This window comes from Elephantulus edwardii, unplaced genomic scaffold (genome assembly GCF_000299155.1).
Source record: "Elephantulus edwardii isolate Elephantulus edwardi_28Jun2011 unplaced genomic scaffold, EleEdw1.0 scaffold00140, whole genome shotgun sequence".
In the NCBI taxonomy this organism is placed as follows: Eukaryota; Metazoa; Chordata; class Mammalia; order Macroscelidea; family Macroscelididae; genus Elephantulus; species Elephantulus edwardii.
Window position 1 is genome coordinate 3,222,176 of NW_006399890.1, and position 26,800 is coordinate 3,248,975.

The 26,800-nt window shown below is 36.7% G+C and overlaps 1 protein-coding gene across 1 annotated transcript in view; it reads right to left on the minus strand.

Moving 5' to 3' along the window:
* Positions 1 to 26,426, minus strand: part of KTN1 (kinectin 1 (kinesin receptor)) — a 105,864-nt gene extending 79,438 nt beyond the window's left edge. Inside the window, exons 1-6 of the mRNA XM_006894368.1 lie at positions 25,876 to 26,426; positions 15,117 to 15,254; positions 14,189 to 14,359; positions 12,617 to 12,747; positions 3,623 to 3,739; positions 2,871 to 3,011 (exon numbers count right to left, since the gene is read on the minus strand). Coding sequence (XP_006894430.1) covers positions 2,871 to 3,011; positions 3,623 to 3,739; positions 12,617 to 12,747; positions 14,189 to 14,359; positions 15,117 to 15,254; positions 25,876 to 26,398 — 1,221 coding nt within the window. The 5' untranslated portion in view covers positions 26,399 to 26,426. The remainder of the gene's footprint in view (positions 1 to 2,870; positions 3,012 to 3,622; positions 3,740 to 12,616; positions 12,748 to 14,188; positions 14,360 to 15,116; positions 15,255 to 25,875) is intronic.
* Positions 26,427 to 26,800: the final 374 nt, after the last annotated feature.

The window sequence follows — 26,800 nt, forward strand, 5'->3', positions numbered from 1 at the left end:
GCAACAATGAATGAATGGAATCCCAAAATCTCTGTAGATGTTCATTGAAATGAAAAATAAACAACCTAAATTAAAAAGAAAAAAAAAAAAGAATACAAAATTCTATTTCCATATAAGTTGGTGTTTTTTTTTAATTCTTTAGTTTATGAAATAGTCTTATTAATATTTGTGGTGTAAAAAACCTTGAAAATTGGTTTTTCTATCCATTAAGTTAGCCCCTGTCAGGGGCATGGTTTCCAGGTACCTTAACTGCAGACACATGGTCTTGCAAATTATCAACAGCTGTGGGATCAATATAAGAGTGTTTTCCACACTGGGGGTGGGGGGTGGGACAGAGCGAATGAAGAGAATGAAGAAACAATGGAGCCACAGTTAAAGATTTTGCTTGCTAATAACTGAAGGAAAAGCTGACTTGTGACTGCTCGGAGATAAAGTCTGCTAGATGACAGAGAAAACCAGAGGTCATTTGTGCTGTTCAACTAAACCTGGACTTAACTGTTTGAGGAACTGTGCAGTATTAATCTGGCATAGGTCTGCTGGACTGAACCTGGATTTGTATTGCGTGACATTTTTTGCATGTCCCAAGCCTCACAATTTTGAGTGAAGTCTGTGAGCCAAGGAGCAACGAATACTGGACCAAATGATGGGTAAAATAGGTGCAGAAGCATGTGAAGTGACATGTCTGACTATGTATCTATTTGTCTGGTACTACCACCTCAAAATACTCCAAAATAAAATTAATATAATCAATTGAAAAAAATTTAGTTCAGGAATGTTAGTAAACTGGTGAAAGAGTTTCCAAATTGAAGTATTAGGTAGCAGAAGGAAATATCATTTCAAATAATCACTGGTCCAGAAAGTTCAATTTAAAGGACTATTACACTGGTGGCACAGTGGTTAACAAACCAGCTCCTAACTGAAAGGTCAGTAGTTTGAACCCAGTTAACTGCTCTATGGCATAAAAATGTGACAGTCTATTTCTATAAAGATTACAGCTTAGAAAGCCCTTCACGGTAGTTTTACTCTGTCCTGTAGGGTCATACACTATGAATCACAATCAAAAGTACAAAACAATGCCACTGTTATAAGTCCACTTAGAAGCTGGTCTAACCAATGTTCATAAATAACCTCTATTATAAATAACGATGATATATCAGTAATAAATGATACATTAGTAATAAAGGTGATATAAAAACAATAACTTAAAAAAAGACCTACCTGGAATCATAAAAATAAACAGTACATGAGAAAGATAAACAGTAAAAAGTACACCTCACAAAATGTTAACAGGAGATGGAGGGGAAAGAGTAAAACAAAAGATCAAAAGTCACCTAAGTCAAAATCTTGGAAGTTACCCTTCATGACTCTCCATCCCCCTCTCCCTCACCAAGTCCTATCCATTCTGTTTCAGTCAAACTTATCACACTGTCAAAATCTAATTGTTCATTCTTTCTTGGAGTTTTTCAACCAGCCCTTATTCTATTCTCGACATGCTTATAATTTTAAAATGCTAGTAAAAAGAGGGAAATGCATATCATGCAATATTATTCAAAATGGGTGACCCTGGAGGACATTATGCTGAGTGAGGTATCTCAGTCACAAAGGGACAAATGCTATATGGTGACACTGTTGTAGAATGAGGCTGGCATGGGGGTGGGGGTAAGACTGAGAAAAACTGGATGAAATATGTTTACGGCATTGAAGTCTATGGGGAGAGAAGAGTTTAAAAGTATTATATTTTAGGGCATTATGTTTATCATAGGAATACACAATGAGGGTTGCAGAGTGGATTATATTTGGGGATGGGGGTGGGATTGGGGGAGGTGCGGGGGGGGGGGGCGGGGATTATGTACCAATGAGGGAGTTTTGCTTTTCAAGGAGAGGAGCAAATGGGGGGGGAGAAGGGTGCAACAATGAATGAATGGAATTCCAAAATCTCTGTAGATGTTCATTGAAATGAAAAATAAATAAATTGAAATATTTTTTTAAAAAGATAACTTCAAATCCATAAACTGTACTTTCTATGAGTCATGGAAGCTGAATGAATCTCTGAAACTATTCCTTGTTAATGACAAAGGCACACATTTGAAAAGGCAGGTGAGAAAAGCGGTACAATTCGAAGAACGTGATCAACATCACTAAATAGCATATGATGTTTTCCTGTGTGTAGTCTTAACACGAATAAAATTAATAAACATACTAGTATAGTCATGATGCCTCAACTTTTCAACTGTGCTTAAACTCTTAAGCACTGCTTAAACACTTTCACTGGACCAGTCTTCTGGTTTACTTAAGTCCAGTAACATATTCCCTATTTAACTCTCTAGATCTTTTGATAAACATAATCAGCCCTAACCCCTAGATATCATTAACTCTCTATTTTTCAAAAAATGTTATTACTGGACAAACTGTACTAGAAATAACTAAATGCACACCCATTTAAAAATTCATTACAAGTACCAAAACTAGACTCTCTGAACCAACATTTCAATGAACAGGACCAAGACATTACACTCTGTAATTATACTCAATGGCATTTCAGAATTTCAACCCCATTCCACACTCATTCACTCCTCCACCTAACTATTTTCAATCGTTTCAAAGAGACTAAATGCAGTTTGCTTATTACTTCTAAAAAGCCTTCCCTAGTAAGCTTCTAATCCATACCTCACATCTTCATGGTTCCAAAACATCTATTTCTACTTCCTATCTATTCCTCTTATGTTAACCTAGAAAGACTACTTACTACTAATCATAAAGACAAGGAACTATTTAGTGACTATATTCTGAAGGTTTAACACATGGCTTTGCATAGACTTAATGTTTACTGATTAATTAAACAGTTTTGTTTTAAATATATGAAAACATACCTTCATCTGCATCTGTTGAGTCTCTTGATAACTGACACGCATTTTGTTCTGAAATACATTCTGTTCCTTTTCTAATGTTCCAATTCGATCTTTCATCCTTGCTATAACTACATTGCTTCTTTCTTTCTCTGTCATCATTTCCTAGGAGGGGGGGAGAATTAGAAAATAATTATTTAAACTAAGTATAATATGCCTATAATGAGAAAATATTTTTAATTTCCATGAATTCTGAAATAAGTACTTTGCAAGATCAAAAGGATTTTCTAAAACAATCTTCTGCCTCTCATCAGCTCTTCACATAAATGCCATTTGTAACTGCTTCACTATATACATATATATATATATTTCCTTATGTAAAATAAACATTCTGGTATAAAAGTTAATATCTGTGAAGCAAGACTAAATCCAACATTCTAACTTGACCATAAGAAAGCAAAACAGTTCATTATTACTCTCAGGTAATTCTCTAACGGGACTCAGGAAAAGGACAGAGGGTAAAATCTCCAGGGAATAAGATAACACAGTAGAATGGAAGTTAGAAATTAGGAAAAGTCTACAATCCTGAAGGCATGCGGTTCAAAAACACCAGATGTACCGGTGAAGGAGGAGCAATCTCCTCCTGTGCCACTATCAGAGAGGTAACTCTTTAGCTGCCTGTAAACGTGTTACACAAATAATTACATCAAATGATGAACAATTTCTAAAATCTATGTGCTTCTTATACAGCAAGTATGTATCTTAAATGTCTTCACCTGGGTTAACTGCTTGCACCGATCCTTTACAGCAGCAGCATCTTCCTTCACAGCAGCAAGCAGCTTCTCCTTTTCTTGCAGCTGATGTACAAGTGCCGTTAACTCTCCTTTATTAGACTAAAATGGAGACGTTAATACAGAAACAGTAATTGTTAGACTGGGGTTATGAAAATGAAGATTTAACATCAAGTGTTCTTGTGCCAATGCATAGTTCTTTGTTACATATTAAGTAGAATAAATGCAAAATGCTGGTCAATGAAGTAACTCTCATTAAGCAATGTTACTGTAGGCCTTTTCTTCTTATCTCCTTTCAAGGAGAAAGTTCCATCCCTTTAGGTATGTAGACTTTCTAGTAAGTCTATCATTACTATTTACCCTCAAAAAAAAAAAAAGAGAGACATGTCATTGTAGTGTTATGTATTCAATACTAATTTTAGGATACATATCACTGAAGGAACAGACTATTAAGAATGCTAGAACTTGATGTCGCTTCCTAGATTCTCTGACCTCACCAATGCACCCCTAGGAAGACCTCTGGTACGCACACAAACCAATCCTCAGGCCACTCTTACTCCAAGTATCACTCAGGTCGCCACTCCTCAGTGCATCAGCCACCTTTTCAGTAGCCACCACTACTACTTAAATGCTCACAGGGAGGCTGAAGAGAATGGGGGGGGGGGGGCGCATGGACGAAGGGCAAACCCAGGTCTCACAGCTCCCACCACTGAATCAGTCCTGATGCCATGGTCAGTCAGACACCGACCTTGCTACTGCCCCTCTCAGCCACTGCTTTCATCAAACTGGAGCCTGAGGACAAGTATCTGCCCAAGCTCATAGCCGAGAGGGATTTACTTAACCCATCTTTCCCTCATGCCATGCAGTTGCTGACAGAAGAAACTGAGAAGATTCAGAAAGTGGATTCAAAAAAGGATGCTGACGAGATTTGGATCTGTTTTCTCACAAGAACATGAAGCTGAAAGAGTGAATCCTAATACCTGTCAAAAAGCATACCAAGTTTAATTTTGTGATCCCTTGGATCACAAGAGAAAAGACTTCAAGTCAAAAGACTTCAAGAAAAGACAAAGATCTGTCTTGGGAAAAGGGCTCAAGGAGAGACAAAACTGAAGAGGAAAAGCTGCACAAAGATGGAGACGCCAAATATGCTCACTAGAATATGGATCTTAATGACTTCACTGAAGTCTTTGGACTCTAATGTGAGGTTTATGCTTTTATGGCCCAAGCTATGGAAAAAGTCAAGAAATTTCTAGTACCAGATATGATAAATTATATTTGCCAAGAGCAGTTTCCAGAACTGTTCTACCTGAATGGAGTACCTGAATCCACTCATGGTCAGGAAGTGTGAGAGGTCAGGGTGCTGCACCTCTCCCTTGCTCCTCTGTTCACAGGGGCCAGCCAAGGTGTTGGACCACCTTGAAGGTATCTGGCTCGTGGACACCTGTGAGAGGAACCATTACCAGAGGTACTACTGTGACTTGAGGGGTACGACCTCCACCCACTATGAGGGATACTCAACCACCAAGAGCACAAACAGTAGATATCTAGGGAATACTTCTACCTCCACTACCTGCACCAGAAACATTATGAATATGGATGATATATACATAAAACAAAGTTATGAAGGCTAGAGGGTCAGAGCCAAGGGGACTCAAGAGGAGACGTCATTACAACAATGGACAGGGGGAGTTTCAAGATTCTTACAAAGGCCCCTCTAGATAGTCCAGGGAAAAAAGCACACAGAAAGGACCCATGTGGATGTTATTAAAAACAAACAAGAGGGGAAAGAACCGTTATGAACAAAGTTTGTTACTGATTTCATTTATCTCTCAGGATTCTTTGTGCTTTATCTACAACAGACAATTCTTCAAGTGTTTTTCTTTGTTGTCCCCTTCGTCTCCCACTTAGTCCATTCTTACTATGTATTCTGGATTCTGTATGTAGTCTTTTTAAATGAGTTAAAATAAATTCAGCAATATCAAATTAAAGTAATAAGAATGTTAAACTTGCGGTTTTAAATCCAGAAAAGGTAGTAATTTCTCCCTTTCTTAAAGATTAAGAAAAATTGTAAATCCAAATACATAATCTTCAATGGAACAGTCATCTGTACTCACAAAGCATGTTCTGTCAGGAAAGATTGCTAAAGACAGTGAAGATTCAACACTTGTATTTATCAACCCTAATACAATTACACCTTAGGCTACAGAAGTACCATTATGTAAAGCTCTCCAAGTTAATAGCAAAATATCCAGAAAGGTAAAACCAACAATGACCTATATGACAGCTACCTAACTTAATACTATTATACCCTAGGCTACAGAGTTAACATGGTGTATATTTCTCCAAAGTTAACTGCAAAATATTCTAAAAGACAAAATAAGTATAAGTAGTAGTTCAGCGAAATTCTAAGAAAGCAGTCTCAAGAAAAAGAATTAAGAAAGAAGAAGAAATTCTATAAACTTCAGTGAGTAGCTAGTCAGTGAGACAGAGAGATGAAATTAAGAACACTCCTCAGCGAAAGATACGATATTGTTATTAGGTGTCAAAGTCAATTATGACTCATAGCAACCCTAAGAACAAGATATCTGAATCCTGCCCTACCTGTGCCATGAGATCAAGAAGCTACAGAATCAGAAACATATTTGTACTCACAAAGTAGAACATGCTTTGTGAGTACAAGTAAGGGCATCAAGATGAAGTTATCAATAATTTCATCCTGCTTCGATCCACAATCAACACCACTGGCACCAGTAGCAAGGAAGTTAACAGACTTACTGTACTGGGAAAGTCTGCTGTCATGGAACTCTCAAAGTGAAGAAGAGCAATAATGTCAATTTAAAGATTAAGGTGTACTTGATCCAAACCAAGATCTTTCCAATTACTTGCTATGAGCTATGAAAAGTAGTCTGACAATGAATAAGGATGAGAGAAGAAAACTCTATTTCTGAGTTTTGGTATTTGAGAAGAGTATCCCACGGAATGTCAAAAGGGTAATTATGTCTTGGAAAAGGTGCAACCAGGGTGCTCGCTGAAGGCAAGGATAGTGAAACTTTGTCTCACATACTGTAGGCATACTGTCAGGATTGGCCAATCTATGGGGGGCAAAGACATCATGCTTGGAAGGGGGGCAGGTCATCCAAGGAAGGGAAGACCCTCAACAAGATGATTGACACAGTGACTGTGATTGTGTAAGAGATGATGAGGATGGCACAGTTCCGATCCAATGATCAGAGGGTCACTATGAGTTGTCATTGACTCAGTGACACTTAATAAACGAAAAACATTATGTGTACTGGTGATACATATTACCAACACTAATGATACGGATTAAGGAAGGTGTGTGTCAGGACTGCATCCTATCTTTATAGCTATTCAATCTGCAAACTGAGCAAATCATTAAAAAAGTTGGACTCCATGAAAAAAAAATGTGGCATCAGGATTAGAGAGGGACTCATCAACAACTTGTGTTATGCAGAACGCACAACCTTGCAGTGAGAAAGTAAGGAAGAACTGAAGCACTAGCTACAGATGATAAAAGGCTATGGTCATCATATCTCAACATCAAGAAATTAAGATCCTCATAACTGGGCCAACATCATGAAAGACGAAGAATGAAACTGTCAATTATTTCCTCTTAATTGGATATATGATCAACATCCTGTGTGTGTGTTGTGTACCACAGAGTGGGAACCAATCCATAGCTGACCCTCCAGCAGGTTTTCAGAGGCAGTTAATCACATGGGAGGAGACTGACCATCCTTCTCCCACAGAGCAGCTGGTAACCTCAAATTGTATGCCTTTGGGATTCCAGGCCAGATTCTTGTCAGTATCAACCATCAAAAGATCAAAACACTTGTTGCACTGGAAAAATCTCCTGTCAAAAATACAAAGGAGCAATTATGTCACTTTAAAGATTAAGATGAACCTCCTTAAAGCCATGGTCTTTTCGATTACTTGCTTTGCATGTGAAAGTTGGACAATGAATAAGGATGACAGAAGAAGAATCAGTGTATTTGAGTTGTTGTGTTGGAAAGAGTTTGGAGTATCTATGGACTGTCAAAAGAACAAGTAATAGGTTCCGGACAAAGGGCAAACAGGGTGCTCCTTAGAGGCAAGGAGAGTAAAACGTCATTTCACATAAAATACGTGTGCATATTGTTAGGAGGAGTCAGTCCTTAGAAAAAGACACATGTTTAGAAAGATGAAAGGACAATAAAAGTGAGGAAGACCTTCAACAAAACGGACTGATACAGTGTGTGTAACAATGGGTTCAAGAATACCAAGAGATGGTGAAAAATCCATTGTTCAAGGGTAGCTCTGAGTTATAGTTGACTAAATGGCACCTAACAACAGGAGTATGTATTGGTGATAATGAATTACTTTTTGAGTCATTTCCATTACATTGTTTCTTCAACTCCAGAAAAATATTATGTTGGTCAGTGAAATACCATCTCCATTTAAGCCATTTCTTAAATTTATTTTACTAACCCTCCAATCTTCCTTCCTCCACAAAGTGTTCACAATTCCATCATCACCACAATCTACTCAGTTACCCTGGGGCAAAAGCAGCCATCTTAGCTCTTTTTTAGTCATCACCCCTAACTGGTCACCAGTTCCTCTACCCCGTTCTCCTGCCTTTGCCAATTCATTTTCTCTTCCCCTCCTCTTCATTAGGTTTTATTAGATGTTGAGATTTATTTATATCTTATTTACACTTTAAATAAAGGAAAAGGGGAAAAAATTAAACCTCCCTAGGGAGTTGTGGTGCCCTACTCCCTAGGAAGTTATGCTGCTATATAAAAAGACTTAGCCTCTCTGGCAGTTCAAATCCACCAGGGACTCCAGAAGAGAAGCATAGGAAATCTTTTCCTGTATTAACCTCAGAAACCTGCTGATCAGCCCTAAGTTATTTCTGACTCCCAAGTACTATGGTTGGTGGGTTGTTGGGTTTTGGGTTTGTTTTTTTCCTTTTCAACCTTTCAAGGACAGAAGGTACCAAGAGAAGAGGACTCAGTCCCTTCAGGAGAGAGAAAACCCATCACCTCTTAGGAAATAAAACTATTTAATCCAGAGCCAAATCACTTTAGGGAAAGGGGAAAATGTAAACTATTTCAAAATATAATCCTAACTTCCTTGTTGGCCTGGCTAAAATAAAGTGGAATCTAATTTACCACCAATCTCTAAAGCTCAAAGCTAATCTCAGACAATAAAAAACTACTCCTGTCCCTGTAGGCCATCCAACAACCTTCTTACTCAGGAAAGTAAATTATTTTTTTACTTGAAGTAGCAATTTAATTTTAAAAGACTAAGCTAAGGGTTTTTATCTATTGGATTTTTATCCCAAGCTCTACAATTAAGAACCTTTTTTATATGTGTGCTCACCCAATTATAATAAAATAAATGAAGGACAAATTTATCAATCAAGGATTTCAAGGATGTTTCTTAACAACAAAAGCATTTATTTTATCCAAATTCAAGAGTTATCACACTTAACTCTGACTAATCCCTAACACCAGTTTCCTCTGGACCATCATCAGTATCACATGGAGACCGTGCAACTAGCACATAACACAATAAAAAGTCATGAGTTTAAAAGACATATCGACATTAGATACTTGGAAGCATGGTCAAAATTGTTATGTAAATATGAGTGCCTAATATGCTGTCTGCCATTCAAAAGACTATAATAAGCAAAAGCAGACATAATACCATCATATAAGCTTCATGAAGTGTATAGTCTAAGGAGAGAAATAAACATCAGAACCATAAACTTATTTCTATTTATTAAATAATGACGAAGCTTCAGTATCTTTGCCTCTATAGGCTTTTTCATTGCATTTCTTGGAGAAATTGCAGACAGAATGCTCCTCAGAGGCAAAGATTAACTTAGTGAATATCTTTACATAAGCAAGATTTGAAAACTGGTTGCTTTACCCACTATAAGAAAGTATACATGAAAATATAGTAAGCAGAGCTATGAAAATATAGATATTAAATCCACAAAAGGCAGGAAGGTGACAGTATTGTTTTAAATAAATTTTAATCAGTCACATAAAATGAGGAATGATCCTTTCACATCCAATCATTTTGGACGGGAAATTATCATATACATAGACACAATACACCAGGGTTCCCAGGGACTTTCACTGCTATCTTAATTTTTCTTTTAAAAAGGAAAATTCCACACATCCAAAAATTAGACACCGTTGAATTCAACACTTTCTAACTTAACACAACTGTAAAGGATTTAAAAGTTGCCTTAATCATCTTCCTAAGCTTAAGAAATGAACTTTTGTCAAGGTATTAACAGCCATCTAAGTAAACAGAACAAACGTAGGGATTAGTATTCTCTCATTCTCAACAAATCAGGTCGACTCATAGTTGACCCACCATCGTGCTTCCAAGGCTATAAATCACATATGAAATTGCCTATCTTTCTTTTAAAGTGCAACAGTGGATTCAAACTGCAAGAGATATGTAGTCTTTGATTTACCAGTACAGCTCTCCACAGGGTAGACCAACTGATTACTGTTGTTGCTGTTAGATGCCATTGAGTCAACAACTCACAAGGACCCTACAAACAACAAAGCTGGATCCTGACTTGTCCTGTGACATCTTCACTATTTCTGACATGCTCAAGCCCACTGTTGTAGTCATTGTGTCCATCTATCCTCTTGACAGTCTTCCTTCCCAGCACGCTGTCCATTTCCGAGGACTGGTACCTTCAGATAACATACTCTAAAGTATGTGAGATGAAGATTCACTCTCCTTGCCTCTAAGGAGCACTTCGCTTATACTTCCTCCAAGACACATTTGTTTGTTCTTGTGGCAGTACATAATACATTCCATTTTTGTCATGAACGCCACAATTCAAAAGCACTGATTCTTCTTTGGCCTTCTTTATTTACTGACCAACTTTTAGATGCACAGAAAGCAACGGAAAATACTATGGCCTAGATCAGGTGCATCTTTTATCTTTAAGCTCACATCTTTACCCTTTAGCACTTGAAAGAAGTCCTTGCCAGAAGATCTCTTCACAATGTCTTTGGATTTCTTGACTGCTGCTACCACAAATATGGAATGATTTAAATTCTGGCATCTTTAATCTCTATCTATCATTATATTGCCTACTGATTCAGTAGTGAAGATTTTTTATGTTTGATGTTGAGGTATAAGCCATACTGTGAACTGTTTGTAGGGTTTTTTTTTAAGATCTTCAGTAAACGCTTCAATTCTTCCTCTTTTTGCCAAACAAGATTGTATCAGCTGCATAGCACCAAGCTGTGTATGTGTCTACCTCCAATTCTGATGCCACATTCTTCAGAATCCAACTTCTCAAATTATTTGCTCATCATACAGAATGAATATTGTTGTTGCTGTTGTTGTGTACTGTCAAGTCAGAACTGACTCATAGCTGACCCTCGAGGGGGTTTTCAGAGACAGTTAATCACAAGATAGGAGACTGCCCATCTTTCTCCTGCAGAGTAGCTGGTGGATTTGAAGCACGTGCCTTCAGGATTACAGCAGATTCTTACCACTAGGCCACTAGACAGAATAAATACATATGGAGAAAGAATATAACCGTGACACATACCCTTCTTGATTTTAAACCATGCATTGTTCCCTTGTTCAGTTCAGACAACTGCTTCTTGGTCTATGTAGAGCTTCTGTATTCTCATGTTAGCTATCATTTGTTATAATCTACAAAGTCAAGTGTCTTTGCATAGTCAATAAAACACAAGTAAACATCCTTCTGGGTTTTCTCACTTTTAGCCAACACCTATGTAACATTAGCAAGGATAGCCCTTGCTCCACAAATTCTTCTAAATCCAGGCTGAATTTCTAGCAGTTTCCTACTGGTGTACTAGTACAGTGTTTTGGCTTTTGTTTTTTTTTTTCCCCCCATAATCTTCAGTAAGGTTTTACTTGCATGTTATATTAATGATAATGTTCACTAATTTCCTCATTCTGCTCAATCACCTTTTGGGAATAGGAATAAATATGGATCTCTTTCAGTCAGCCAGCCAGGTAGCGGTCTTCCAAATTTCTTAGCATAAGCTAGTGAGCATATCCAGAGATGGATCTGTCTCTTTAAACATCTCAACTGGTATTCCAGCAATTCCTGGGGCGTTATTTGCTAAGACCTTCAGTGCGTTATGAATGTTTTCCTTCAATACTATTGGCTCTCAATCATATGATACTTGATGGGCTCTCAATCATATGATACTTGATGTAGCATATGTGTTGACGTGTGTGTGTGTGTGTGTGTGTGTGTGTGTGTGTGTGTGTGTACAGTGACTCTAGTGTGTTCCTTCCATATTCTTTTGATACTTCCTGAATCATTCAAGATGTTGTCTAAAGAATCCATCATACTGCAATCTGAGGCTGGAATTTGCTCTACAGTTCTTTCAATCTGAGAAAACTCAAGTGTGTTCTTCCCTTCTGGTTTCATTAACTACAGATCTTTGCACATTTTATTATAGTACTTTATTGTCTTCTCAAGTAGTGCTTTGGAATCTTATTTTCCAAACTTCACTTTGGCTTCTTTATGTTGAACAACAAGTTTTAGAGTCTTCTCACATCCAGTTTAGTCTTTCTTTTATTTCTTTGTTTATAACCATTTATTTTCTTCATGCATTATGTTCCTGATGCCACAACTCATCTGGTCATCAGAGTTTAAAGCACCAACTCTATTCTTAGCAGTTTTTAAATTCAGTTGAGCGAGACTCAAGCCATTTACAGCATTCCAAAATACCACTGGAATATGAGATTTAAGTTGGTTCCAACTCAAAAGCAATAAGTTTATAAGCATGCATCAGTATGGAAATAGTAAATAATTTCTGAAAATACTCTGGAATTTTTAAATGAGGATGTTTTAATTTGGGAGTAGATAATAATTCATTGTTCTAGCAGCAATCTTGTTTGGTAAAGTTTTAATCACTGGTTGCAAATACATCTTAAAATCGAAAATATGCTTACCTTCTTTAAAGCATCCTGTATCACACCAGATTTCTCCTTTAACAATTCCACAACACAATGGGCTTCTTCTTCAGAAAACATCATGGTCTTCAAGGACAGAAGAAAATCTTTAAATTTTACTTCGACATTTTCTTCGAAAGAAAAGAAAAACAGTTTCCATTTAAAAGATGAAGATCATTACCTCAGCAAAGGAAAGCATCTAGAATTCTTGGCCTAGAAGCCAATAATCAAGAGAAAAATGTTTTTCAATTCCAGGTCAAATAACAATAAATGCTGTAGTCTAAATGGAAAATAGTATTTCTCTATCATGAATATTAATTTATCCTATATTGTTGTTACTCCTTGTTGTGTGTGCTGCTAAGTCACAACTGACCTATCGCTGACCCTCCAATAGGTTTTCAAAGGGGGGAAATCACACAGTAAGAGACTGTCCTCATCCTTCTTCTGTGGAGCAGCTGGTAAATCCAAACCTTGTGCCTATATTATATCAAGAACAAAAAGTTTGTCTAAAATACATTAGTATGAAAAACCAGAATGTTCGCACATTAAAAACATGTGTCTAATTTTCACTGTCTTCTTGAGATATGTTCACATATATTTTCATTTAATTCTGAGACATAAAAATTAAGGTTTATAAGTGAGAAAATAATCCCTAATTATAGAAAGAATATTCAATTCTACAGAAATAAAAGACAGTCAAATAATCCTGACATTTAGGCTGATGGTGAGGAGTTGCACTGCCAATTCAAAGGCTGGTTCAATTTGCCAGCTGCTCTGCAAAACAATGATAGGCAATTTCCTCGTATGTGATTTTCAGCCTTTGAAAAACTACTAGGAGATCAGCTATGAGTCAGTTTGGACTCAATGGCACATAACACAAACTTTAATAAAAAAATGTCTCATTCATTCTTACTTTCTCAAAGTTCTATAATAAGTGAAGTTACCTTTTAAAAATTAACTAAAAAAGGGGAAGGGAGAAGGAAGTAACTATCACCCATCAGAGTCTATGACCCTGAAGAGTAAAGACCTTTTATTACTTCAGCGATATTGCTGCTATTGTTGTTTTAACTAAATATTTCAACAACAACAACAACAAAAAACCCCATGTCAGTTATTTATTCAACTCTATCAGTCCTATGTTATTGCTGTGTGCCACTGAATCTGAACTAAGATATATGCAACCCTCCAGAGGGTTTTCAGAGGCTGTAAATTACATGCAAGAAGATTGTCCATCATTCTTCCAAGGAGCCTCTGGTGGATTGAAACCATGTGCCTTTGGGTTGACAGCACAATGCTTTACCACTAAGCCACCAGGGCTCCCTTTGGCTACATCAAGAGTTTTAAAAGATGGTAAGAGTACCAGATAGAAACAACCATATGTCTTGGACTAATCAAACGCCATTGTACAATTCTATAGAATTGAAAAGATTAGACTAAAAGATTACCAATAAATTGTTTATCACAAAGATTTTTATCAATCTTCCACAATATATTGTTTATATGAAGAAAAAAGTTCAATTATCAAAATCAAGAAGTGTTTTGACAATAATAGATTATAGTATTTTACATTACCTTTATCAGTTTCAGTCTTCAGTTTTTTAGCCCCAATTTTCTGTGTACTTTCAACTTGGTCAGGTTTAATCTGATCAATGACTTCTCTCTTATCCACCACAGGTTTTGAATCAACATTATCCACCAAAGGATTATAAGCAGCAGTATGAATAAGGGGTTCATCTATCACTACTGTAATTTAAGTTCAACAAAAACATAATTACTCAAGGTTTTTAAAAATAGTATTAAATGATATTAAAATATTTCATGATACTTTAATGATGGCTAGAGTTTTTTTCAAGGCTCCAACAGTGACTCACATCTGCCTTTTTTATAATTATCAAGTCACCAAAGCTTTTGTAGGTAAATAATATAAGCAGAACATTCTACAGTAAATATTTTACGTTACTGTACAATGTCAAGCATATCTCTTCTAAATATACCAAGATTTCTTCTTCTCATGTTTTGTTTGTATTTTTAGTTAGTTGTCATTTTCCCCTTCTGTTTTCTCTAAGAATAAATTTTACAATATATTATTAGTGCTCAAATAAACATGTAATTTTTGCATTTTTTTGTATTTTATAGAATTTTTATCGTAACTAATAATTTTTAGTTGAGCTCCATTTGCTTGCCAGGTACATAAATACAGTCACCATTTCTTATTTCTAATAGTGATGCCTTATTAGTCTCATGACACATCTTGTTACACTGGTGAAAATTTCAGGACAATATGAAAAGAACAGGGGAAAAATTCTTTCTTTAACCATCATTTTAATAGGAAGACTTCTACATGATTAAACATTAAGCATATTATTTTGCCATCAGTCTTACAGTGGATGAATTATAGACTACATTGGGAACTAAAGAGCATATCAGGTTTCTATGGTACTTGTCCTACTGTACTTTTCTAAAATGTGTTATTTCTTAAAGAGTTATCTACACAATTCACCATTTTCTGTCTTCTGTTTCTTTGATGACATTTTCTTCTTTCCTGACCCACTTTCTTGCTTAGTGTCTTGATGGAAGGATAGTAAGTCTTGCTTTTTTGAAGGCGCCACAAGTGTTTCCACCTTTTTATCCTGGTCATCTTTAGTTTAAAAAAAAAAATAATAATCATAGTAAACAACGAACAGATGAGGAGAGAAAAATGCAAACAATAATTCTCAGAGTACTTCACAACTTTTAAATCTCATTTTTTACTTTCTCAGCAATAACTTATTCTAACTCCACTACACCTCTACTTTTAAACTTCAAGATTTCACTCTTGCCTTATTATTTAATTCCTTCTTCAGCCATTTCCAGTCATCTCTAGTCTATAGAAATGTCAAGTACCTATCTTAAAAAAATAAAACCATCAATGGCTCAAAAGAAATATATGATTAGGTATTAAGCACACAACAATCTGGAACACGAAGCGCACTGCAAAGTGGACTAGATGAGGGAGTTGGGAGGGGGAGGGAAGAAAAATGTGCAACAATGAATGAAAAAATAAAAATACCCTTTCCACCCACTGTAATTCCCAGCCTCCCACACCCATTTCCTTCTTATCTGATAGTGCACATAAGAATAGTCTGTACTTAAAAAAAAAAAGTCTGTATTTCCTTATCTAGCACTCATTTCTCAACAAATTGTAACTTGGTTTTTACCTCTTCCATTCCAAGATCTATTTTCATTCAGGTCCCTAATGTTCCAAAAAGTCGCATTCTACAAAATGTCATTTAACTATCTTTACATCCTTGGAACTCTCCCCTCTCCAATCTCATAGTTCTCTTCATATACTGTAAATATTCCTCTGTTGTCTCCTTTGTGAACTGCTTTTACTACTCCTCAGTATATAAATGGTTTCACAGGCACCTGAAATGTAAACTAAAACTGTTTTCCTTTCCATACACACCCACTCTTCCCCAAAATTCCTTATCTTCATGTTATCAACCAGAAATTTTTTTTTTGGCATAAAGAGCCAGACATATTCAGGCTTTTCAACTCTTTTGTTTGAGTGCAGAAGTCAACCATTTAAAAAAAAAAAAGTCAATGAATATGATTACATTCATTCAGAGTTTATATTTAGAGGCACTAAAATTTAAATCTCACCTAATTTTTACAGGTCTCAAAATAGTATTCTACTTCTGATTATATCTTTTTCAATCATTTAAAATACAGACTATTATTCTTGGCATGTGAAATGTAAAAACAGGAAGCAGCTGATATTTAGCTCTTAAACTGTAGCTAACCTCTCCTGATCTAAAATGTTATCACTAAATCTGCACTGACACACAGCAAATCCCATGTACAACAGAATGAAATTTTGTACAACCCTCTGTCATCTTAAAGAACGTGGGAAAGCCATTTTTATTTCTCTCTTCTTTTATTTGCATTTTGTTTTGTATTTTCCTCTCTCCAAATTGTGCTTTGAATGAGTTTACAGAATAAACTGGTTTTCCATTTAACAATTCAAACACATTGTTATATTAATTACAATCCCCACATAGTAACCATACTCTTTTCTTAGTTAGACCATGCTGATGATACTCCTTTCAAGTAATCCTTCTGTCCTACTTCTTTCAGCCTTATGAGCTTCATGCCTGGGCAAAAGCTATCTTTTGATCCTGTCAGACTGACTATGATTCTGTTGTGGTTTGGTTCACTCTATCCACTCATCTATTGTTTGGATAAAAAATTGAGGCACAGGGTGAGTTTTTTCAGGCTTGATGTCTCCACTGTTGTTAGCTACCATGGAATTGATTTCCTATGAATGTCTGGGTATAGCTATGCTCCATAGGGTTTCCAAGACTGTGGTTTTTAGAAGCAGTTCATCAGGCCTGTCCTCTGAGCTGTTTCCAGGTAGATACCAACAGTCAATGTGTAGGCCAAGAATGGAGTACTTAACCTGTGCTCTCTACTCAAGGACTTCCATCTGTCATGCCTCTACTAAATAATATTATAAACACAAAAAAATGTATTGCCATAAAGTCGATTCTGACTCAAAGCAACCCTCGACCAAGTTTCCAAGGCTCCAAATCTCAACAGGAGACTGCCAATCTTTTTCCTGTGGAGCTACTACTAGTAGATCTTAACTACCAGAAACAAGCAGTCTTTTGGCTAGCAGCGCAATACATTATCCACTTTGTTACTTTAGGAAACCTTGGAAAATTACAGTAACTTCTATGTAGCCTGCCTATATAAAAACTCTATCCTTGCGAGTTTTAATAAAGAAATATTTCTAAACTATAAATCTGATCATTTAACCAATCTCCCTGAAAATCTTCAATAATGACTAATATAAAGTTCCATTTTCCTAGCATCATATGAAAATACTATCATGAGACAGAATTAGCAGCAGGACTGGTTCTAAAATAAGAGGCGTATGAAAACCCTATAAATAACAGGGCAACACTGTTAGATACAGTGAAAGAAGACGAGCCTCTGAGGTTGGAAAGCATACAGAAAAATGAGGCAAAACAGCAGTAACCATTCAACATAGAAAGTATGAAGTATAAATCAAGGAAAATTAGAAGTTGTCAAAAATGAAAACATCAAGATCACATTCTGATCATTTTAAATCAGACATTTGCATGATAGACTCTGCTGAAAATGACAAGTTGAAAAGGAATGGTGTTGAGCTCAGGGTAAAAAAGAACCTTTCAAGAGCTATCCTCAAGTGTAATACTATGAGTGACAGAAAGATTTGTCAACACAATTATCCATACACATCAACCACATAAGCCAAAGATGAAAAAACTAAGTATATCAACTCTGATAGTCTGAAATTTCTCAAACATTAAGTCAAGATACATTAATAACTAAGTAACAGTTATTATTAATAATAACTGGGATACAAAAGCTGGTAACATAGGAATAGGACTAGTAATTGGAAAACACAGCCATGCGACTAAAATAAGGCTCAAGAGCAAATGACAAACTTCTCTGCAATCAATGATTTCATTTCTAATAACTTCTTTAAAAAAATTGTCTTTAAACACAGGGAATTCAACTAACGGATTACACAAGAATTGATCCTTGAATAATTTTTACTGCGTCTGTGTAAAAAGTAGATGGAAAAGTTCAATATTATTGGTCAAAACAAGGTCAAGGTCTGACAATGAAATAAACCATCAATTACTCATGTGCAAGTTCAAACTGAAACTAAAGAAAATGAAAACAAGTCCATGAGAACTAAAATATGACCTTGATCAATCCTACTTGAATTTAAAGACCATTTCAAGAACAGATTTGATACACTGAACACTAATGACCAAAGATCAAATGAGCCATAGGATAAAATGAAGGACATCATCAATAAAGAAAGCGAAGTATCATTACAAAAACAGGAAAGAAAGACAAGACCAAACTGGATATCAAATCAGACTGAAACCTGTCCTGGAATGCAGAGTCCAAAACAAAAGGGAAGAAATAATGACGAGAGATAAACAAGCTTTCAAAAGCAACTCAAGAAGACCAAGTATTGTAATGAAATGTGCAAAATCTGGAGTTTGAAAACAAAAAGGGAAGAATTCACTATTACTGAAGCTGAAAAAAGTGACGCACACATTCAAGCCTTAAAAGATCCTACAGCAAAATCTTGAATGATGTACGAACATCAAAAGAACATGTGAGGAATACAGTCATTGCACCAAAAAGAATAGACTGACACTGCGTCCTTTCAACAAGCAGCATATGGTATGAAACAAACCCAATGGTATGAGCATGGGTGTGCAAGTCTCCATTGGTGCCTCACTTCTAACTTTCTAGGGGTATATTCCAAGCAGTGAAATAGCTCGGTCATGGAATTTCTATGTTCAGCTTTTTGAAAAAACACCAAACTGAGGTGTAAACAGAAATTTGTGCACCAATGTTCATAACAGCGTTATTCAAATACCATTGAAAGAACATGGAAACAGGCCAAATGTCCAACCAAATCAAACTGACTGAGAAATTGTGGTACATTCACATAATAGAATACTACGCAGCACAGAGGAGCAATGATTTTAAAAATCACTACCTAACTTTGGAGTGACTGGATAGCCTAATTATGCTAAGTGAACTCAGTCCCATAAGGACAAATACTGTGTGTGTGTGTGTGTGTGTGTGTGTGTGTGTATGACCATTATTATAAAAATAGAAAAATAACTACTAAAATGTATATGAGGATCTAAGGGAGGAAGGGCAGGAGCAGAGTGATGAGGATGGGTGACGGCGTTACTTAGAGGGTTGCATAATTTGATAGCTGGAAGGAGGAGTGGCTTAATGGGAAAGATCCAATGTGGAAAACAATATATACAAAATTTGTAAGTTGTTGTTTGGTGCCGTCGAGTCAAGTATGATTCATACTGACCCTATGAACAAAAGCTCTGAACCTTGTTCTATCTTCACACTTTCTGACACACAAGAGCCCATCACAGCAGTCACTGAGTCAATCCACCTGGTTGAGGGTCTTCCTCTCCCTCATCGATCCTCCACCCTTTCCAGCATGTCACCTCCTGGCAACATGCTCAAACTATGAGAGGCGAAGCCTCATCATTCTTGCCTCAAAAATACACCCCAGCTGCAGCCTCTCCAAGACATATCTGTTTGTTCTCTTGACCGTCCATGGGATGTTCAATGCTCTTCTCCAACACCACAGCTCAAAGACATCAATTCTTCTTCTGTCATCCTTATTAACTGTCCAGCTCTTGGATGCATAGCTAGTAATAGGAAAGACCATGGCCTGGATCAGAAGAACCTTAGTCTTCAAACTGGCATCACTATTCCTCAATAATTTGGAAAGTTCCCTAACTGAAGATTTTCCCAGTGCAAATCCATCTCCTTAGTTCCAGACTGCTGGTATAAAAGAAAAAAAACCCTATTTAAAATAAAAACCCAAAAACAACCCACAAACAAACCCAATGGTAATGAAGAAAGAAGCACATATGGTATTGAGTATTGAAGGAATATCAATTGACATACGTCAGCAAACAGATGCAGCCCTGGACTCACTAGCCCACATCAAGAAATCACCTGACCAAGCTTACTGGAAGTGTTTCATATTTGTTCCCATTCTCCCCCCAAAAAGATGATCCAACTGAATAAGAAAATTCTTCAACACTGATTTTCATTAATTACATTAACGCTATATGCAAGTAAAATTTTACTGAAGATTATTTTTTAAAACGGCTGTAACAGTACATCAATAGAGAACTACTAGAAATTCAAGCTAGATTTAGACGGGGCAATGGAATGAGAAATACTACTGTTAACATCAGATAGATCTAAGCTGAAAGCAGAGAATACCACAAAGATGTTTACTTGTGTTTTACTGACTAGGAAAACACATCTGTGTGGATCATAACAAACTATGGCTAATTTTGAGAAGAATGGAATTCTCAGAACACTTAATTGCACTCATGCAAAACCTCTACATAGGTGAAGAAGCACTTGTCTGAACAGAATTTAGGAACAATGACTGTACGGTTTAAGACCAAGAAAGGAGCGTGTCAAGGTTGTATTCATTCGTTGTATCCAGTCAATCTGTATATTGAACAAGTAATTTGAGAAACTGGACAATATAAAAAAGAATGTGGCATCAGGTTTGGAGAAGATTCAGAAGATAATGCAATCTTGCTTGTATAAAATAAAAAAAAAAAAAGACTTAAAACACTGGCAAAAAAAAAAAAGGCTAGAATTATCAGTATCGATTCCAACTCAAAAAAACTGAAAAAGAACAGAAAATTCCATACTAATGGATCAATTAAGCAACAACATGATAAATAAAGATCATAGTTGTCAACAAATCTATTTTACTTGGATCCACAATCAATACCCATGGTTTAATAGCAGTCAAGAAATTAAAGTAAGTGTTGCCCTGGGAAAATATGCTGTCAAGAACCTCTCCAAAGTACCAAACAGCAAGGATATCAGTTTAAAGACTGAGGTGCGCCTGAACCAAGCCATGGTATTAGTTTGTTTCCTGTGCATCTGAAAACTGTACAATGAATAAAGATGACAGAAAAAGAATCACATTGTTAAACTGAGTGAAATACTGGGTATCTCACAGGCTTCCCAAAGAACAAGCAAGTTTGTCTTGGAAAATATGTAACGAGAGTGCTTGCTAGGGGCAAGGATGGTGAAAATTCATCATATATACTCTGGGCACTGTCAGGAGGGACCAGTTTTGTTTGTGTGGTTTTTTTTTTTTTAATGTGTGTACCATCAAATCGGATCTGAATGGTACAGGAGGAGATTGTCCCTCCTTCTTCAGCAGAGCATCTGGTGGATTTGAACTACGCACCTCTGGGATTGCAGTGTAGCTTCTTGCCACTACGCCACCAGAGCTCGCCTAGGAGGGACCAGTTTTAGAAAAAGATGCAACGCTGAAAAAGAAAGATGGTCAAGGAAAGAGGAAGATCCTCAACAAGATGGATTGACACAGGGGCTGAAACAATGGGATAAAACATGTCAGAGATTGTGGGAATAGCCAAAGAAGGCTTAAGGTTCAGATCTGCTGTCCACAGTGTAACTATAAGTAGATTGGAAGCTCTAGTCATTAGTCATATTTATGTTATTTATTATTTAGCCATAGTCTATCTTTTTAACTCTGAAAAATGGGCACTCTCCTCCCAGGTGATTTACAGCCTAGGAAACTCATTGGAGGGTTGGATATTAGCTAGTTCCTGACAAGACAGCAAAAAGTCATGTACCTTCACACTATAAACATAATAATCTAACCAGTGGAATAAAACCCTCCTCTTTGCTTGATGAAGTAATTCATTATTGAAGACCTGCTGTGATGCTGAACACTGTGACATTTATGTGTCAAATGCGTGGATGTCTACCCATGGTGGACAGTGTTTAGTGGAGCTCCCCGATTAAAACAAGCTTGGTAGCAGAAGGGACATCTACTTCCCAAATAGCTTGCCTCCAGAAGCCCTATGAACCTGGAGAAAGGATGAAAGTATACAAGTGTTCAGGTCTTTCATTCACAGGGTCTCTGTGAGTCGCCTACAACTTGACGGCACTTAACAACAACATGTCCTACACTACTAAAATGTAGGGTGCTTACTCACCTTTTAAAATACTTAATTATAGCTGTCAAACACACACCTAAAATTCAATTTAATATACCTGAAGTAAACATAAATAAATTATGGATCCTTTCATACATTGCAGGAAGCTTGCAGGTCCATATTTAATTACATAATTTCTGCTGTACCTGTCAATACATCTACTTTAAATGACATATCCTATTCCTCCCATATATACACTTCCCACCCTAAAACAAAACAAACCACAAAACTAGAGCTTGCATCTAATTCAACCTTTAAATTAAGATGCTGTTTACTCTAGCAGGAGTGACATCCACTTCCTAAATAACATGCCTCCAGAAACTTTATGAACATAGATAAATGTCAATAGTTACAGAGGGGCTTGAGGACTTTTGTTCCTAGGGCTGCTGAGTCAGGCTTGACTGGAAGGTAATCAACAACAACAACAACAACAACAACAACAACAAACTCTAGCCTACCTTAAGATTCTACACAGGTTCAAGCATACCTAGATTATCAAGCTAAATTTTTAATTCTGGCCTACAGAAATAAAATGGACATTATACAGTATTATGAGGATTGGGTTTTCTCCCACCAAACCATGCAATCCTATTATGCATTCATTTCCTATGCCGATTACATGCATTATATGTATGTGTTTGATATTTGCATGGACCTCTCACTTCTAAAAAATGCATTATTTATGTTTGTATCTACAGTTAACCCAGAGACCTTTAGATCCTAAGCCTAACACTCTCCCAAATGAGCTATTTCAGCTATACAAAGACAAAGGGAGGAAAAAAAGACCAAAGTGGATATCAGAAGAGACTCTGAATATTGCACAGAGTGCCAAGAAGCCAAAGTAAAGGGGAAAAAAATCAAGATTTTAAGGAGGTGAACAGAAGATTTCAAAAGGCAGCGCGGGATGACAAAGTAAAATATTACAATGTGCAAGGAGCTGGAGTGAGAAAATCAAAAGGGCCAAACTCACTCAGCAAAGCTGAAGGAAGTGAAGAACAAATTCAAACCTCGAGTTGCAATACTTAAGGATGCTTTGGACAGAATATTAAACGATAAAGGAAGTATTAAAAAAAAAAGATGGAAAGAGTATACAGAGTCATTGTACAAAAAAGGAATTGGCAGACACAAAAAATTTCATGAAACAACATATGAGCAAGAGCCTATGATGATGAAAGAAGTTCAAGATGCTTTGAAAGAATTGGCAAAAAATAAGGCCCCAGCAATTGATAGTATACCAACTGACATATTTCACTTAAGAGATGCTAGCCTAGATGTGCTCACTAAGTAGTGCCAAGAAATCTAGAGGACAACCTCTTGACCAACTGACTGGAAAAGAACTATATTTGTTCCCTTTCCAAAAAAAGGATATCTGACAGAGTGTGGAAATTATCGAACAATATCATTAATATCACATGCAAGCAAGATTCTGCTGAGATTATCCAAAAACAACTGGAACAGTACATGAACAGGGAACTGCCAGAAGTTCAGGCTGTCTTTTGAAGGGGTTGTGGTACTAGGGATACTGTAGCGAATGTCAGATGGATCTTGGCTGAAATCAGGAAGTACCAGAGGAATATCTATCTGTGTTTCATTAATTATATAAAGGTGACGTGACTGACTGTGTGGATCACAACAAACTGTAGCCAACTCTGAGAAAAATGGGAATCCCAGAACACTTGACTGTGCTAATGAGAAACCTATACTTGAACCAGGAAGCAGTCCTCAGAACAGAGCAAGGAAACACTGCATGGTTCAAAATTTGGAAGGGTGTATACAAGGGATGTGTTCTGTCTCCGTATCTTTTCAATCTATATGCAGAACAGATTATCCAGAAGGCTGAACTCTCTGAAGAGAAATGTGGCATCAGGATTAGAGGAAGAGTCATCAACATCTGAGTTATCGAGATGACACAACCCTGCTTGATAAAACTGAGGGAGGACCTGAAGCACTTGCTGTAGAAGGTCAAGGTCTGCAGCCTTCAATATGGACTGAAGCTCGCTCAATATCAAGAAGACAAAGATTCTCACCACTGGGCCAATTGTCAGCATCAGGACGGTTGGTGAGGAGATGGAGATTGCTAACAGCTTTAGTTTGTTTGGCTCCACTAACAACACACTTGGCACCAGCAGCCAGGAAATTAAAAGATGTATTGCAATGGGAAAGTTTGTTGCTAGAGTCTGCTGCTCTCCAAAGTACTGAAGAGCTATGGTGTCACTCTGGAGACTAAGGTGTGCCGGATACAGGCCATGGTCTCTGCAATCACTTGTTCTGCGTCAGAGAGCTGGACAATGACTAGGGAGGATACAAGGAGAATTGATGCCTTTGAGGTGTGGTGCTGGAGAAGAGTGTGGCATCCACTTCTAAACAACATACCTTTGGAAACTATCAACTTTGATAAATGCAATAGTTATAGAAAGGTTTCAGGGCTTTGGTTCACACGGTTGCTGGGTTGTGCTTGACTTGAAGGCAATCAATAATACAACAACAACAGTATAATGCCTAGCACAAAATCCTAGGAATAAGGAAATGTCTGCAAAATGATTTAATAAAAAGAAAAAATATTCAATAAGGGAAAATTTGATTCTTCAAAAAGCTTAAGACAGAATCGTCACATAACCTAGTAATTCTAAAACAATTGAAAACTGAAACTCAAATGTATCTGTGTACAGATCTCCTCAAAGCAGCACTGTTCCTAACAGTTAAAAGAGAGAGAGGCAATCTAAATATATGTATCAACAGATAAATGGATGATCACAATGTGATACAACCAAGCAATGGATATTATTCAGTCATAAAATGAGAAGTCTGAATACATGCTATAACATGGATGAAAAGTAAATGTTATGATTCATTTAAAATGTCTAGGAAAGCAAATGCACAAAGTAGATTAAAGGTGACCAGGGGCTAAGGAGGAGGGAAGCATGAGGATGCGCTCCTTAATGACTTTCTATTTAAAGTAACGAAAATAATTTGGAAATATAGTGATGACAGGTGTACAACACTGTAAATATAATTAATGTCATTGAATCAAACAGTTAGTAATAGTAGAGAACAGCAAATTCTGTGTTTCAGAAACAATGTCTAATCTCTTTTTAGCTTTACTGTCTGCATAGTGATGAGGAAGAGTTCATCAAAACAGTTGAGCCCCTACCTACTTATCTCTATAGGACTTTCATGGTTTTAAGAATAAGTACAAGGGGAGGTCTGGTGGCCTAGTGGCAAGGAGCTGCAACTACAATCCCAGAGGCACACAGTTCAAATCCACCAGATGCTCTGCCGGGGAAGGAGGGACAGTCTCCTCCTGTACCAGTCAGATCTGATTTGACGGTACACTCACACAAAAATAATAAAATAAAATAAAAATTTAAAAAAAAAGAATAAGTACAAGAACAGGCATTCTATACTGCCACTAAAGAGTCCTGTCACTACCAGTGGCCCCTCTATATTTATAAGGTTCAGTTTTACATGCCAGTTTATGATAAATACTACTTCTTCCTATCAGCAACTAATGTTAATGCAAGCAAATATACAAGAAAAGTGCAGTGATCTCCATTTCAGACTTGGTATTTAATATTTTGACTGCACAGTTAACAATATTTCTGAATTTCAAAGCTCTAAAGTTATTAAAACAAATACATTCACGTAATAATGTTAAATAGATGACAATACCGTTTCCATTTTTAGGCTTCTTCTGTCCTGGTTTCTTCTTTGAGGCAGCTGCTTCCGATGGGGGAGTTGGCTGTTTAGTAACTGGGGCAGGTTCCACTTTATTGCCAGGCATCTTTGATACATCACTTTCTTTGGTGACCTGCTCTTCAAGTACAGGTTTGGGTTTCTTTTCCTTCTTCTTTCTTTCCCTAATACCACCTGATGACTCAACCACATTCAAAACAACAGGTACAACTGGCTCATCTTCTACTGCCAATGTATCAGATAGTTTAAAGTCCCGGGGCACACTCTCAGAATCAGATTCATGAAGATTTCCATTTTGGATTTCTTTCTTTTTGTTTTTTTTCTTTTCTGATTTCTTCTTATCTGTTTTTGTAGGAATTAGCTTTTGTTCTCTTTTTTGTTTTGCAAGAACTTCATCATATAGTGTCTCTTTCATGAAAAGCCAGAAGAAGAGGAAAATTGCTGTAATAACTATTGAAGGAATAAGGACAATAAAATATGTTGACTCATAAAACTCCATGGTGCTCTTCTGTTAATGCAATCCTACAAAACCTAAAAGGAGAAATAAGGGGAAAATTTCAGTTAGTCTTTTAAAATTAAACATAGCTCTTCTCTAAACTGGCATTTATTTTAAAAAAAAAACAATTTAGTTTATACTGGTTTACTTACAAATTTTGTATACATTATTTTTCACACCAGATCTTTCCCATTTCCTTTAGCCACTCCTCCCTCTACCCATCAAATTGTACAATCCTATCATTACCCTATCCTCACTCCTCTGCTCCTAACCCTCCCTATCTAGGATCCTCACACACATTTTACTAGTTACCTTTCGATTTCTACAGTAACGATTTTACACAGAACTTGTCCTTATGGGACTAAGTTAGTTCACTTAGCATATTGCTCTTATACCAAAAAGCCC